At 45.3% G+C, this 14,126-nt stretch overlaps 1 protein-coding gene across 3 annotated transcripts in view; it reads left to right on the top strand.

The window, feature by feature from the left end:
* wwc3 (WWC family member 3) overlaps positions 1–14,126 on the top strand; it is a 56,405-nt gene that overhangs the window by 30,924 nt on the left and 11,355 nt on the right. The window contains exons 5-10 of one of the 3 annotated variants that reach the window (XM_035411281.1): positions 1,617–1,696; positions 6,950–7,058; positions 7,403–7,423; positions 9,100–9,231; positions 9,589–9,662; positions 11,608–11,856. In XM_035411281.1, coding sequence (XP_035267172.1) covers positions 1,617–1,696; positions 6,950–7,058; positions 7,403–7,423; positions 9,100–9,231; positions 9,589–9,662; positions 11,608–11,856 — 665 coding nt within the window. Of the gene's footprint in view, positions 1–1,616; positions 1,697–6,949; positions 7,080–7,402; positions 7,424–9,099; positions 9,232–9,588; positions 9,663–11,607; positions 11,857–14,126 lie in introns of all 3 variants that reach the window. The other 2 variants (XM_035411282.1, XM_035411280.1) reach the window with 2 other exon arrangements.

The raw sequence follows: 14,126 nt of genomic DNA, 5'->3' as shown, positions 1-14,126 counted from the left end.
TTAAGAAGGTATTCAGCAAGTTTTCAAAGGGGCGAGAAAAGTGTGTGAGTGTGTGTCATAGTATTATTTTTTTCCCCCTTAGTGTATTTACTTACTCCCTGTTACCTGTTGGCTAATGATGCCAAGTTCTTTTTTCATTATTTAGATGTAGTACCATGGAGAAATGCGTGCCTTGGTGTACTGCCTCCCCCGTTCCCCTCAGAAATCTGAATGGAGAAATACTTATCAATATTTTCAGTCTAAAAGATGTTTTTGTCGTTTCCTGTCAGCTTTAGATCCCTGGGTGTATGTTTGTTACATAAAGGCTCAGAAGGGTATGATAAACAGGGTGTGTACAGGAGGACACATAATGTGCCTGAAAGAACAAAGATCTCTGTACCTGACCGGGCATGTTGTTGTACATCAGCATCAGGAAGAAAAGGAAAAAAAGCCATTTAATAAGCATGAATCATTCAAACCCTCAACATGGCAACATTCACACAAGTGACAGAAGTGTTTTGGAGAATCTAGTAATGGGTGTAATGTTACATTTTACTCATGGCTGAGTGCTGGCTTGACTTCAGATTCTGAAAGTTTTAAAACATTATACTGGTATATCCATTTTGATCTGAGAGTGTAGCTGAAGACATCAGCAGTATGTGTAAAATGTATTTTGTTTGGCTAACGTGTAGGTTTTGGTTTCCTGTGGGCGTGGTAGGGGGTAGAGATCTGTCATCTATGGGTTCATGGCCTCTGTAACCTTGGGGTGAATCTACATTATACTGTGTGTCCGAGGGATGAGTGTGGAGTCTGTGTGACTGGAGGTTGGTCTCGTCTGAACTGCCTGTATGTGATATGGTTAATGGAGTAAAGGCAGAGTGGTGTAGGTTAGTCTAATTTAATTGGCTCTGTGTAACAGGCTGGGCGAGGTTGGTTTGGTCTGGGAGGTTTGGTGGAGAAGGTTGCTCTGGTCTGAATGGCTGGGTGTAATGGGCAGGTTGGGTGGAGAAGTTGCTCTGGTCTGAATGGCTGGGTGTAATGGGAAGGTTGGGTGGAGAAGGTTGCTCTGGTCTGAATGGCTGGGTGTAATCGGGAGGTTGGGTGGAGAAGGTTGCTCTGGTCTGAATGGCTGGGTGTAATCGACGGGTTGGGTGGAGAAGGTTGCTCTGGTCTGAATGGCTCTGTGTAATCGACGGGTTGGGTGGAGAAGGTTGCTCTGATCTGAATGGCTGGGTGTAATTGGCAGGTTGGATGGAGAAGGTTGCTCTGGTCTGAATGGCTGGGTGTAATGGGAAGGTTGGGTGGAGAAGGTTGCTCTGGTCTGAATGGCTGGGTGTAATCAGGAGGTTGGGTGGAGAAGGTTGCTCTGGTCTGAATGGCTGGGTGTAATGGGCGGGTTGGGTGGAGAAGGTTGCTCTGGTCTGAATGGCTGGGTGTAATCGACGGGTTGGGTGGAGAAGGTTGCTCTGGTCTGAATGGCTGGGTGTAATCGGTGGGTTGGGTGGAGAAGGTTGCTCTGGTCTGAATGGCTGGGTGTAATGGGAAGGTTGGGTGGAGAAGTTGCTCTGGTCTGAATGGCTCTGTGTAATCGACGGGTTGGGTGGAGCCGGGTCTCAGTCGTTTCCTTGTCCCTCCAGGTCTCCACGTTGAAGCAGGAGCTGGCCCAAGTGAAGCAGGAACTGCACTACAAGGAAATGGGAGTGGAGACCCTACAGGAGTGAGTACATCGCTCTGCCGCTTCCCTCCCCAGACCTTCCCTTCCTCCTCCTTTCCTCTCCTCCGTCTGGTTCCCTCCCTCTTCCCCACATTCCTCTCGCAGTCTGTCCCTCCCCAGCCCCCCTAGTGTGTGACCCTCTATTTTCCCCTGAGCTGTCAATTCTGTTGCTTTCCTCCACATGTGCTCTCCTCTCTTTTTCTCTCCACCTTTTTTATTCGCTCGCTTTTTACCTTTCCCTCGTTTCCTCTTTTCCATAGTTCTGTAGAATGCCTGGAAATCAGTCATAGCAAATCATTGATGCTAGTAAATGCACATATGACTCAGCTGTGGAGTTATAAAATGGAATATTGCTGTGCTTTTTAAAAGCATTTTTATGGTAGCACCAAGCTGTGCTTTGTCGTATTAATCTGTAAAAGATTCAGAATTTGTGTCACTGTTCATTTTCAGCTAACTTTAATGTTAATGTAATGGTGTCAGTAATCCCTAACCACATTTCCAGAAAATGCAGTCAGCTCTGTGAAATGCTTTATTATCAGTTAGTGTGAAAATAATTTTCTTGGGAAGGGAAAAATTGCTAGACTGATATGGTAGAAATGCTGTTCCTGTAACTTAATTTAACTTGCACGTTTTCATGCTAATTCATGTGCCCAAAGAAACATTCCCCCCACGTAAGAAAGAAATAACAGAAGACTGCCCCCACAAGGCCTAATTATAACAACGCTATCAGGACATGTTCTCTTTCTGGCATCAAGCTGTTTACATGACCCCCCCTTCTTTTCTTTAACAAAAAAAAAAAGAACAATTTGTCAAAATTCAGAATAGTCCTGTCAGGCTTTCATAGTCCAAAGTGTATTCACTTTTTTTTAGTGCACACTAGCTGGCAGTGGAGGGGTAATGATTGTGTGAGTAGTGTTTTTTTTTTTTTTTTTTTTTGGCTCCTGTGTGTAGTTGTGGTTGGGCTGTTTGTGTCTGTCGGCAAGGGGTGGAGGTGTTGTGTTTTTTTTTTTTTTTTTTGGCCGGGGGGGTTGGGGGGGAGGGGGTCGTCGTCAGTGTGGGCTTTAAATTTTTTTTTTTTTCAAATTTGGCTTCTCCCAAGTTTAGTTTGGGGTGGGGGGGGAAGGAGACTCCACCTCAGGAAGAGGATGCAGCCGAGGAGAGCAGGAGCCAAGGATCTCCTCAAAGAGGAAGTGCTCTGTTTGGAGGAGGAAAAAAAACACAGAAAAAAAGAGAAGAAAAAAAAAAGGGGCAGGGAGCCTTGGAGAGCAGTTTTAGAAAAAGGAGATCTGCCTGCAAATTCCTCCATGCTTCAAGAGAGGGGAGGGCAAGGGCGAGAGAGGTTTAGACTTTTAAAAGTACTGTAACATTCCTTGAGCCAATGCGCTGTTGAGGTGGAACGCTCAAAAAGGAAGCGCAGACAAACACAATGAAAGATGAAACCGCAACAAAAAACAAAAAGTTTGCAGTGAAAATATGAGTGACAGATGGTGAGAGAGACAGAGAGAGAGAGAGACAGAGAAGCGTTATCTTTCAAAGTACAACTACAAAGGCTCTCTGAATAGGCCAGAGGTACAGCCAGTCGTGGAAACACACACACACACACACACACACACACACACACACACTACACAAACTTATACTGCACACTGATGTGCACACAGGCATATGCTGCACACAAATACACACATAGACTGCACAAATAAACAGTCTGTACACACACACACATACACTGTGCACGAACACAAATGCACTGCACACACACACACACACACAAACTGCGCACAAACCCATGCAATCTCTCACACTTGCATTCACACATGCACATGCATACGTAAATGCACACAAACGCACACGGAGGGGCTCTGGCTGTAGAAGCATTTTTCTTCTCTCCTCTCCTCTCTCTCTCTCTCTCTCGCTCCAGTTCTCCTTTATCCAGTGGGATTGAGGCCCTGAATGGAATGCCCCAAATGTGGTCCCCCAGATAGGCCTGTTATTCCTAAATCACTGCCACTGTCAGACCCAATTACAGTCCCAAACTCCATCATGTCCCCCTTAGATAAATAAACAACTCTGCCACAGGGAAATTCCCTTTCACCCTCAGAAGCATTCATCTCACGGAGAAGGCATTAAAAAACTGAAGTGTCACCCAAAATCAGGCCCAGAAATGGAAGATACTTAAGGTGGATTTTGCATAGAACTTGCATTGCTGCTGTTTTTTTTTTAGTTTTTCAGTTTTTTGCTTATATAGTACCTTACCCACCATCACCTAAAAGTGCTTTCAAACGTCAGACTAGTCTCATTGCACATTCTTGCAGCTGGAATGTTTTTGTTTTTATGCCAGAGAGGGTTTTATGGTAAGCATTTTGGTAAGCTTTTTGCCAGGGAGCACTGGTGCTCCTGATCTGGAAAATTTTGGAGCACGCAGCAAAATGGAGGAGCGCAAACTACATTTGCAGTTTCTTTTTTATCCTATGACAGAAACGGGTTCAAAATTGCCAATAGTAAAAGTTAGAATGTTTTATTAAAAAAACAAAACAAAAAAAAAAAAAAAGCAATTTAGCATTTTTACAATAGTGTATGCAGTGCACTAGTTATCTGTACATGGCAGAATCTCTTTCACATCCAGAGTCTAAAATGGATTTCCTCCTCACGTGTACCGCTGTTCGTTTTTGTCCATTCTCCCTCATATTCCTGCGGATGGAAATAATTTTTAATGCTCTTAATTTACAGAAAAATTGCTTAACCTACCGTCAATGAGCAGTAGCGCAGTAACGCAAGATGACGAGTTCTAAAAGATCCGACATTATCTCGGAAAGACTTTTTGGTCACGCCTCATTAATATAGATGAGTTTGAGTTTATTCGCTGGCACGCACCGCAGCGAGCTCATATTTACTTTGTGGCTCACTGTGCCATGGACAGGTCTGTGTAAAAAATCCACAGGAGCAGTTAATGAATTGAACATCCAAAGCATTAAGCATGGCAGAGGTCCAAATCTCCTCTCACACCAGTGTCCCTGAATTCAAAGTGTAATTTTTTTTTTTTTTTTTAAAGTAGGAGCAAATGCAAGTATTTTGTTGCGCTGTAGGACTCTGAGCGGAATGCTTGATGTGGGTGGATTTTGGTCCGGGGTAGACCAGTGCAGTGAATTCAGTTCCCCTGAGGCCTGTGTTCCAAGTTCTGTGTTCCACTCTGGAAGCCTCCTTTGTGCTCCTGATTTTAAGCGGGGTTAATAAAATGGCGATGAGACCATCAAAATATTACAATAAATATTAATATTATTATTACAACAAAAAAAAAAAACAGAAACTCCACCAATCACTGAGTGTGAAATGGTAACACTACGTGTTTGGCTAGATATTTGGCTAGTAATTCCTGGAATGCCACAGGGTGCCTGAAAGTATATCTGCCAGCGTTCTCTGACTGGTAGAGAGGTTTTCTATTTTGTTGTTGATGCTACAACTCCTGTCCACATTTTATTGTTTCTGGTTTTTAGATGCTCAAAGGTAGAGGTGTAGCCGTGAGTGTTAGCAGCAGGTTTGGATAGGCTAATAAACGCTGAGGCGTGGGTAGGGTGGGGAACAAAGCAGTGCTTGTTTTTGGGTTAGGGGGCAGGGTCCTGGGGTGAACAGTACCTGCTGTTAAACGGGGGCCTTACAGGAAGCTGGCCATGGCAAGACCAGGGCCCTATGCCAGCAGTGAGCGGCTAACAGGCAGACTGCCTCCACACACACGTGCGCGCGCACACGCACACACACCCACACACACTCATAGACAAGAGTTCATCTCATTTCAGCACAAACTGCTGAAGTTTAATTAACTGAAAATTCTGCTGTGTGCTGTAAGGTTAATGTCTTCAAAGGGTATTTCAAAGCGTATTGTTGACGCTTGATAGCATGACATAAAATGGGACAGTTCAGTGACTTTCTGTTTCAGTTTTGCTGTGACGGAGTGGAATTTTTTGTGGTAATGACTGCAGAGGGCTAATTTATGCATGTAATATTTGCGCTGTTTTTGGGAAGGGAGGTGGGGTCATGTTTCCCCTAATTATAATGCTGTGTTGGGGCAACCCCCCTCCCCCAGGCAGCCTCGTGTTAGTCACGTTTGTGTTATTCCAACTTAAACTTGCCATCTGGTTCAATGTCAAATGCATCAGGTGTGGTTTCGACAAGCTTTAAACCTAGGGAAAGTTTTTTGTTGGACATGCACACGTAATAGGTTTTGGCAAGGAGCAGAGATGGTGCTCAGTCATCGGTGTCGCAACTTGGGAGTAGCACTCATTACATAAGCCTGTGTGCTGTGTTAAGTGTGTAAAATAAGCTACCATGCCAGTATCGATTGTAATTAGTGTCTGGGTATGTTCATATATGTATTGCTTTTGCGCAGAAATACGCACACACAGGCTTGCACACTTCTCGTGCTTTTCTCTTTGTGTAACCGTCACAGCAGCTGCTCTGAACAAGGATTTCAGTCATTTCACAGAAGGAAAATAATCCGTCAAACTCGAGCACCAGCCCAGTTTTTTTTTTTTTTTCAGTCTGAGTGATGTCATTTCCAATTTAATTCTTTATAATTAGGTGTGGAAAACTGGGTGGGGCAGATTCTTGCGTAAACTATATTTAGATGTCTGTGTACATTTTTGTGCATGGCATGTGGATACTCTCATAAAGACGTTCCTGTGTGTAGGGACAGGTCTTCGTTCTGAAACGTCTTGGTCAGTCTGCTAACTGAAGTATTTAGTCTGAGTAATTACAAAGGTTTGCTTCTGTGCCTTTCAGCCATTATTCCAGTTAAAGATTAGATTTTCATGCATTTATTTTCTAGCATTATCAGATATATTGGAAGGAAATGATAGTAGATCACAATAGTGAAGATTGGTTATTTTAATAATAAAAAATAAAGATAGTAATTTGTAAAAAAAAAAAATTTTAAAAACTTTCTTTTGAACACTTCTTTTGAAATGATTGCTTTGTGAACTTCTCCCACTGTAGGTTCACAAAGGGTTTGCTTTGAAAAGAGCTGGAACAAGGCAGTTTGCCCCTGTGATAAACACAGACAGGTTGGGCTTAAGGAGCAACTGCAGTCTCAAAAATAACAAAACAATAGGAAAACTAAAGCAGAGAGTAATTGATGCAGTAATTGTAATTGTAGGGTGAAGTACACCGACTAAACAAAAGGAGCAAAAACACAAACCACCGCTTTACTCCTGTACTTAAGTGTGTCTGTATCTGTGTCTGTGTCTGTCTGTGTGAGAGCAGGATCGACAGGAAGATGTCCTGCAGTCAGACCAGTTACAAGCTGGACGAGGCCCAGGCCATCTTCAACGAGCTGCGCAGCATCAAGAAATCCATCAGCACAGGCGAGAGGGAGAGGCAGGACCTCATCCAGGTGAGTTACCTGTGCAGGTGAGGAGAGGCAGGACCTCATCCAGGTGAGTTACCTGTGCAGGGGAGGAGAGGCAGGAGCTCATCCAGGTGAGTTACCTGTGCAGGTGAGGAGAGGCAGGCGCTCATCCAGGTGAGTTACCTGCGCAGGTGAGGAGAGGCAGGACCTCATCCAGGTGAGTTACCTGTGCAGGTGAGGAGAGGCAGGACCTCATCCAGGTGAGTTACCTGTGCAGGTGAGGAGAGGCAGGAGCTCATCCAGGTGAGTTACCTGTGCAGGTGAGGAGAGGCAGGAGCTCATCCAGGTGAGTTACCTGTGCAGGTGAGGAGAGGCAGGACCTCATCCAGGTGAGTTACTTGTGCAGGTGAGGAGAGTCAGGAGCTCATACAGGTGAGTTACCTGTACAGGTGAGGCAAGCCTCGTCAGGTGAGTTACCTCAGAGTTGTTTTCAGGGGAGAAATATTGAAGATGAGCTCTCGTGAACCAGTGTTGTTCCATTTTAAAAACGAATGACGTAACGTTAGCAAAACAGACTCATTTCGGACACTTGCTTGTTTCATCAGCTAAACCCTAAAACGGTCCATTTCTTTGCCTAAACTGCACTAAGAATCACACGCCCCAAAAGATGCAGTTTGTTTATTAACACACTAACAAAGGCTTTGCATTTGGCCTACCAAATTGTTTGGCAGCCAACTAACTAGCTAACTACATCTCATGGATGCACCGATATAATGACGACAGATACAGCTATGGAACTGCAGACTCCGACTCCTCATCCGTAATGTGATACAGGCCTACATATAAAATCCAGCTGTCAGTTTTTCACAGTTTCGCATGGCATGTTTGCATCGCACTGGCTTTATGTAGCCAGACCAGGAACACCCACATGAACCAGAGATAGGCAGTAGGAGGATCTCGTGTACCAGAGCAGTAACGGTGACTCTGTCAGGGCTGCGACACTGCCTCTCCTGTAGTACCGAATGGGCTGCTCAACACAGGCGATCTAATCATCCCCGTTTAACTGGCTCGGACCCCTGAAGGATGTGGTGCAAAATGACCGGTGTGTGTCACCCAGATAGGCAGATGCTCCATTCTAGTGAGGGTTCAGACAAGCCCCCCAAAAATGGCGTGAGATTTGGAAAAGGGGATAGAAAGCAGAAATGCAGTTTATGATCCAATATTTACCAAACGCTATTGCCCCTGTTCTGAAAGTTATCTAAAATATCTTAAGAACTATTTATGTTTACGAAGTATATCTTGTTGTTAGCAGTATTTAAGTGAATTAGTTATTTAATCAGGTACTTATAGTTGCACTTGAGCATTTTGCTCTGTGGCAGAAATATATCAGTGGATACAGTAAGTGTTCTGAAGTGATGCTGAAGAAAATGGTTTGCTTTTTGTGACTGAGGTCTTTTGCTCTTAAAGCTGCAATTAAGGGTTTTTGCTCAGTGTGACTCCCACTGGTGAGAATCTAGACTGTACGTACATTGGCAGTGTTTTTGATATTGCCCCCTTGTGGTGGTCCTGTGGAGGATTTTGTTGATCTTCAGTTGATTTGAAAGTGTGGACTGTCAGTTTTAATTTGAGGGAATACATCCATATCAGGTGATCTGTGTATGAACTACAGCCCTTTTTTCTACATAGTTTGACAACAAAGGACTACAAAATGGTGTCACTGTAAAAATCCTCACTGCACTGTCTATGTGGGGTTGAGATTTGCTTGGGAAGTTGCCTTGAATGTTGTGAGACTGTCTGACATGACTGACAATGAACTGGCTTTCATGCTAGCTATAATGATTACTGTTTTGCTAAACACCCACTTGCTTGTTGACTATTAAGGTAAATATTCATGTTTTTAAATTGTAATCCATCGAGGTAACATGTTGAGACCAAACAATCTACAATGTACTGGCGCTGTTCTCCACTGACTTTCATATTAAGATGTCCAACCCTCTACCATCTTGTCAAACCCTGCACCATCTTTGAATGGGCTCACCTCCTTGGCGCCTCTGTTTCCCGGCAGAGCCTGGCTAAGCTGACGGTGAACTTCAGCGACTCCCTGCACGACCCCGCTGGCACCCCCGGAGCGCTGGGGGAGCCCTGCCTGCTGCAGTGTTACCGGGACACGGGCTGCCAGACGGACATCATGGGAGAGGTGGGTACACTCCGATTGGACAGGTTTACTGACTAGCCTGGCTGGCCACAAGTCTCATTTTATCTTTTTAGTATTTACAGTGTTGCTCGCTACATTTTTGACAGAATTTGCGATTGAACAAAATTGACTTGCTGCCTCAAGTATGTGCAAAGTATAAACTGAAAGTAAAAAGTTAAATCGTTTTTCTATCGTTTTCCAGTGTTGGGCCTCCTTTGTAATTGATTCTAGTATTTCATTTACATTTTTCGTTGGTATTAATTTGATTTGTAAGGTAAGTATTTATTTGTGTGCAAAACAGGTAATAAAGTATAATATATGTTTTTTTTACTTAAGTGTATATGTCTTTTTCTCATAAAGCTCTATTCTCAAGATTCCTCGCCACTGGTGGACAAAGTGAGACTGAACTGGCAGTATGAAGAAGCCAAAAAAAAGTAATGTTGCACACGCACTGCAGAACTGCTGCATCTGCACCAGTGTCCTCTTCCAAGTGCCACAGTCCAGTCTTTGCTTTATTTCAGATTTTATGGGTATTTAGAGTACCTCTGGGTAGCCTGCCCTTAGGGTGAGATTCCAGAATGAAGGTTTTGGTTAGTGTCTGTTTTTCCTTTCAGTTAAGGTAGAGAGAATGTCCATCGACACACAAACCACATAAAATTATGTGTATTATTTTATGTTTCATTGTTTAAAACACTTTGAATCTGTGGTCTGAAAAAGCTCTTCAAATTTTTATTATTATTTGTATTATTTTTATAATATTATTATTATTATTGTTAGTATATTTTAAAGTTACACTTCCCACCCCAAGCACCAAGTACACATCTTGTTTAGACTTTTGTAATGGTAAATTGGTGGGTGTGTGGGGACCCATGGTATGAAGCCCATGACTGAAGCTCAGTTTTGCCAGTTGAAGCCGGCCCGGTGGAACGGCTGGCTGGTAGGCGTGTCCCACCATGATCGGTCAAGCGGCCGGCGCTCTGAATGCACCCACTTTTGGAAATGAGCTTGGTGGTCAAATTCTTCATTTAGCATGCATTCCTGCCCCGCGCGGCGTCCTGCTGACACTGTGCTGCCTTTGTGTGAGAGGCCAGAGCGCTGCCCACCTCTACTGGGCCCGGAGCAGCGCTGGCACCGCACACGCACGTTAGCACAGACGCTCGCTAACACACACTCACAGAGACAAGCACGTTAGCGCAGACGGTCGCTAACACACACTCACAGAGACAAGCACGTTAGCACAGACGCTCGCTAATACGCACTCACAGAGACAAGCACGTTAGCACAGACGCTCGCTAATACGCACTCACAGAGACAAGCACGTTAGCACAGACGCTCGCTGACACGCACTCACAGAGACAAGCACGTTAGCACAGACGCTCGCTGACACGCACTCACAGAGACAAGCACGTTAGCGCAGACGCTCGCTGACACGCACTCACAGAGACAAGCACGTTAGCGCAGACGCTCGCTGACACGCACTCACAGAGACAAGCACGTTAGCACAGACGCTCGCTAACACGCACTCACAGACACATGCACATTAGCACAGACGCTCGCTAACACGCACTCACAGAGACAAGCACGTTAGCACAGACGCTCGCTAACACGCACTCACAGAGACAAGCACGTTAGCACAGACGCTCGCTAACACACACTCACAGAGACAAGCACGTTAGCGCAGACGGTCGCTAACACACACTCACAGAGACAAGCACGTTAGCACAGACGCTCGCTAATACGCACTCACAGAGACAAGCACGTTAGCACAGACGCTCGCTGACACGCACTCACAGAGACAAGCACATTAGCACAGACGCTCGCTGACACGCACTCACAGAGACAAGCACGTTAGCGCAGACGCTCGCTGACACGCACTCACAGAGACAAGCACGTTAGCGCAGACGCTCGCTGACACGCACTCACAGAGACAAGCACGTTAGCACAGACGCTCGCTAACACACACTCACAGAGACAAGCACGTTAGCACAGACGCTCGCTAACACGCACTCACAGAGACAAGCACGTTAGCACAGACGCTCGCTAACACGTACTCACAGACATGCATACGTTAGCGCAGACACTCACACTCACAGACACATGCACGTTAGCACAGACGCTCACTAACATGCACTCACAGACACGCGCAGGTTAGCGCAGACACGCTAGTGCTAGGCAATGATATTAAACCAGCAACAAACATTGTGCACATCTACAATTATTTATGGGACATGCTAGTATATGTATATAATACATATAAATATGTAAAATCTGTAACTTGGAAGTGATTGGGTTTTTTTAACGCTTTTCCAAAAAGTTCTGTAAGCCATTTGACTGTAATATCCAAGTTCGAACTCTTGGTACCCTCCCCCCCACACTCAGGGTGTCCAGCATCCAGCACCAGCTGGCCCAGATGGAGAGCGAGAGCTGGCCGGGCCGAGCCGAGGCGGACCGGGACCGGGACTGTCTGCAGCTGCTGCGTGAGAAGGAGGCTCTGCTGCAGGAGATAACCCTCCTCAGCCAGCAGCAGTGCCCCCTGGAGTCTCTCCTCCAGCTGGAGGACGAACGGCAGAGGCTCGAGGAAGAGGTGCAGAGGGCCCACGCTGTCCAGAGCCAGGGGGCCAGCCAAAGGTCAGGGGTCACTTTGTCCTCCATTCCAAACACCTTGGATTTTTTTTCAACTTTGTGTTTAAAATAACGCAGTCGTGACAAATTGAACAAGTCCTATTTTGGAATAATTGATAAGAAATCATAGACAGTCAAGGACGTCTGCCCCCAATAAATCAATGTTATTTGGCTAACAAAGCTAACGGCTAACAGAGAGTGAAATGCGCATACTCGAGGCGGGAGCACTTTGAGCCCAACGTCCTCCATTTTATCACGCGATTCGTGGTGAGTAACTTCACGGAACCTGAGTCCATGTCTATGTATTTACTTTGTTTCACCAAATTCCTGCACATTTTAGTTGTATTTGTTATTCTAAAATGGTTGGGAAGTTTCTAAGCGTGGCACTTTTCTGTGTGGGTTGGGATGGGCGTGGCTACAGGGTGTTTCCTAGAAGTTATCACCGTATGTTCTCAAATTCAGAGAACACTCTTTTTAAGCAAGGTGTGTGTGTGCGCCAAGTGTGCCACATCAGAATACAGTAACTCCTGTCGGTTATGGCTGTGGTATCTGTGCAGACCTGTTCACCTAAGTAGTCTTCTCTGGTTTTATCTGAGATGCAGAGTGCACAGAAATCTAACTAATGCAGTGGTAACCAACCCTGTTCCTGGAGATCGATCATCCTGTAGGTTTTCACATCAACCCTAACAAAGCACACCTCATTCAACAGCTAGAGATCTCGCTCAGCTGCTAATTAGTAGAATCACGTGTTAGAATGAAAACCTACAGGATGGTAGATCTCCAGGAGCAGGGCTGGTTACCACTGAGCTAAGGAGTCCCAACCCAGGACCTGCGGAGAGCCACGTCAAAGCGTGGAGGCGGTGTGTGGCCTGCGAACCATTTGTGTGCAGTAATGCTGGGTGCTGATAGACGTCCGCTGGTGAAGCGGATGGAGTGGATGAATTCCAGCACGCACAGTGGGGCCGGGGCTGCCCAATCAGGACGCGCTAGCATTGTTGCATAAGTGTCCAATCTTAAGAAATCTGGCGAACGTGTACGGGTGTTCTGAAGGCTCGTGTGTGGCGTCCAGGGTAAATACGGGCTCCCCCAGCCCCCATGCCCCCCCCTCCCCCCCCCGCTGAGATTAGAGCCGCTGCTCTGCCCACATGAAAGGCCTGGGGAGCGGCAGGCGCCGACCGCGAGCCGCCGTTAGCCAGCGAGACCACCGGCGGGGTCGTGTCGTACCGAGGCTGGAGAAAGGCAGGAGCGCTGGACTGCGCCTCAGTTTTGTTTTTTGGGAAAGACCCCAAACCTAATACTTTTACTGGAAATAACAGACAGTGATAAGTGTTGGCCTTGTAGGTCTTGGAAAAGGATTCAGTCAACTCTTTTGATTTGCCAGCCAGAAACAACGACCCGCGATTGCCCAGTAGATGTGGGCTTTCTCTGAGGCCACTGGCATCTGAAAGACTCGGTTCGATATGACAGGAATGCTTGGACCTGCTGCAGTGGGATTGAACGCACACTGCCACACTCTACATACAGTATGAGTTTATTGTGGAATATATCCATTAATAGGCTAATGGAATTGCAGATAGTCATTAATGTCAAGAGAAAGGCATTTTAAGTTATTAAAAATAATTCTTGCTTTAAGAGCGTTGTAATACATTTAATGCAAAAGAGTGATTTATAGTCTGTACAGCAGTCAGTTTGTGTTACCACCAGAGGGCGTGTGAACTTCAGTTACACTTTACTAACCAGTTACAGCTTTATGTTAGACCGTGTGTTATATAAACAATATGTACCTTTGCTAAAGGCTGTTGATGGTTGTAGATTTCTGACTGGCAAATCAACAGTGTGTCTTTTCCAAGATGTACGAGGTCAATACTCATAACTGGCTATTTCCAATAAAAGTAAAACATTTGGGGTAGTCATGTATTAGTCAACAGGAGTAGAGTTGCATGTATAATTTCAGGGGCGGTAGTACACCAATTCTCCAGCTTGCTCCATCATTGAGGGGAATCCATTCTGCCATCTTTAACTAAATTTTTTTTCTCTGTAAAATTACCTGCTTGGACTCTGTTGATTGATGTATGTGTGTGTGTGTGTGTGTGTGTGTGTGTGTGTGTGTGTGTGTGTGTGTGTATATATATATATATATATATCTGAGCAAAATTGACTTGTTTTAAAAAACCGACTGTATCATAATTTCCAATAGTTGGCTGGTTGTTGCAGAGCCCTTAAACGAAAGGCGGGAAATTGCATTTTCATTCTGGACTGATTTGCGCTGGTTCCTC

This window comes from Anguilla anguilla, chromosome 3 (genome assembly GCF_013347855.1).
Source record: "Anguilla anguilla isolate fAngAng1 chromosome 3, fAngAng1.pri, whole genome shotgun sequence".
Taxonomy (NCBI): Eukaryota; Metazoa; Chordata; class Actinopteri; order Anguilliformes; family Anguillidae; genus Anguilla; species Anguilla anguilla.
Note: the sequence above shows the minus strand (reverse complement) of the source record. Positions and strands in the feature narration are given on the sequence as shown.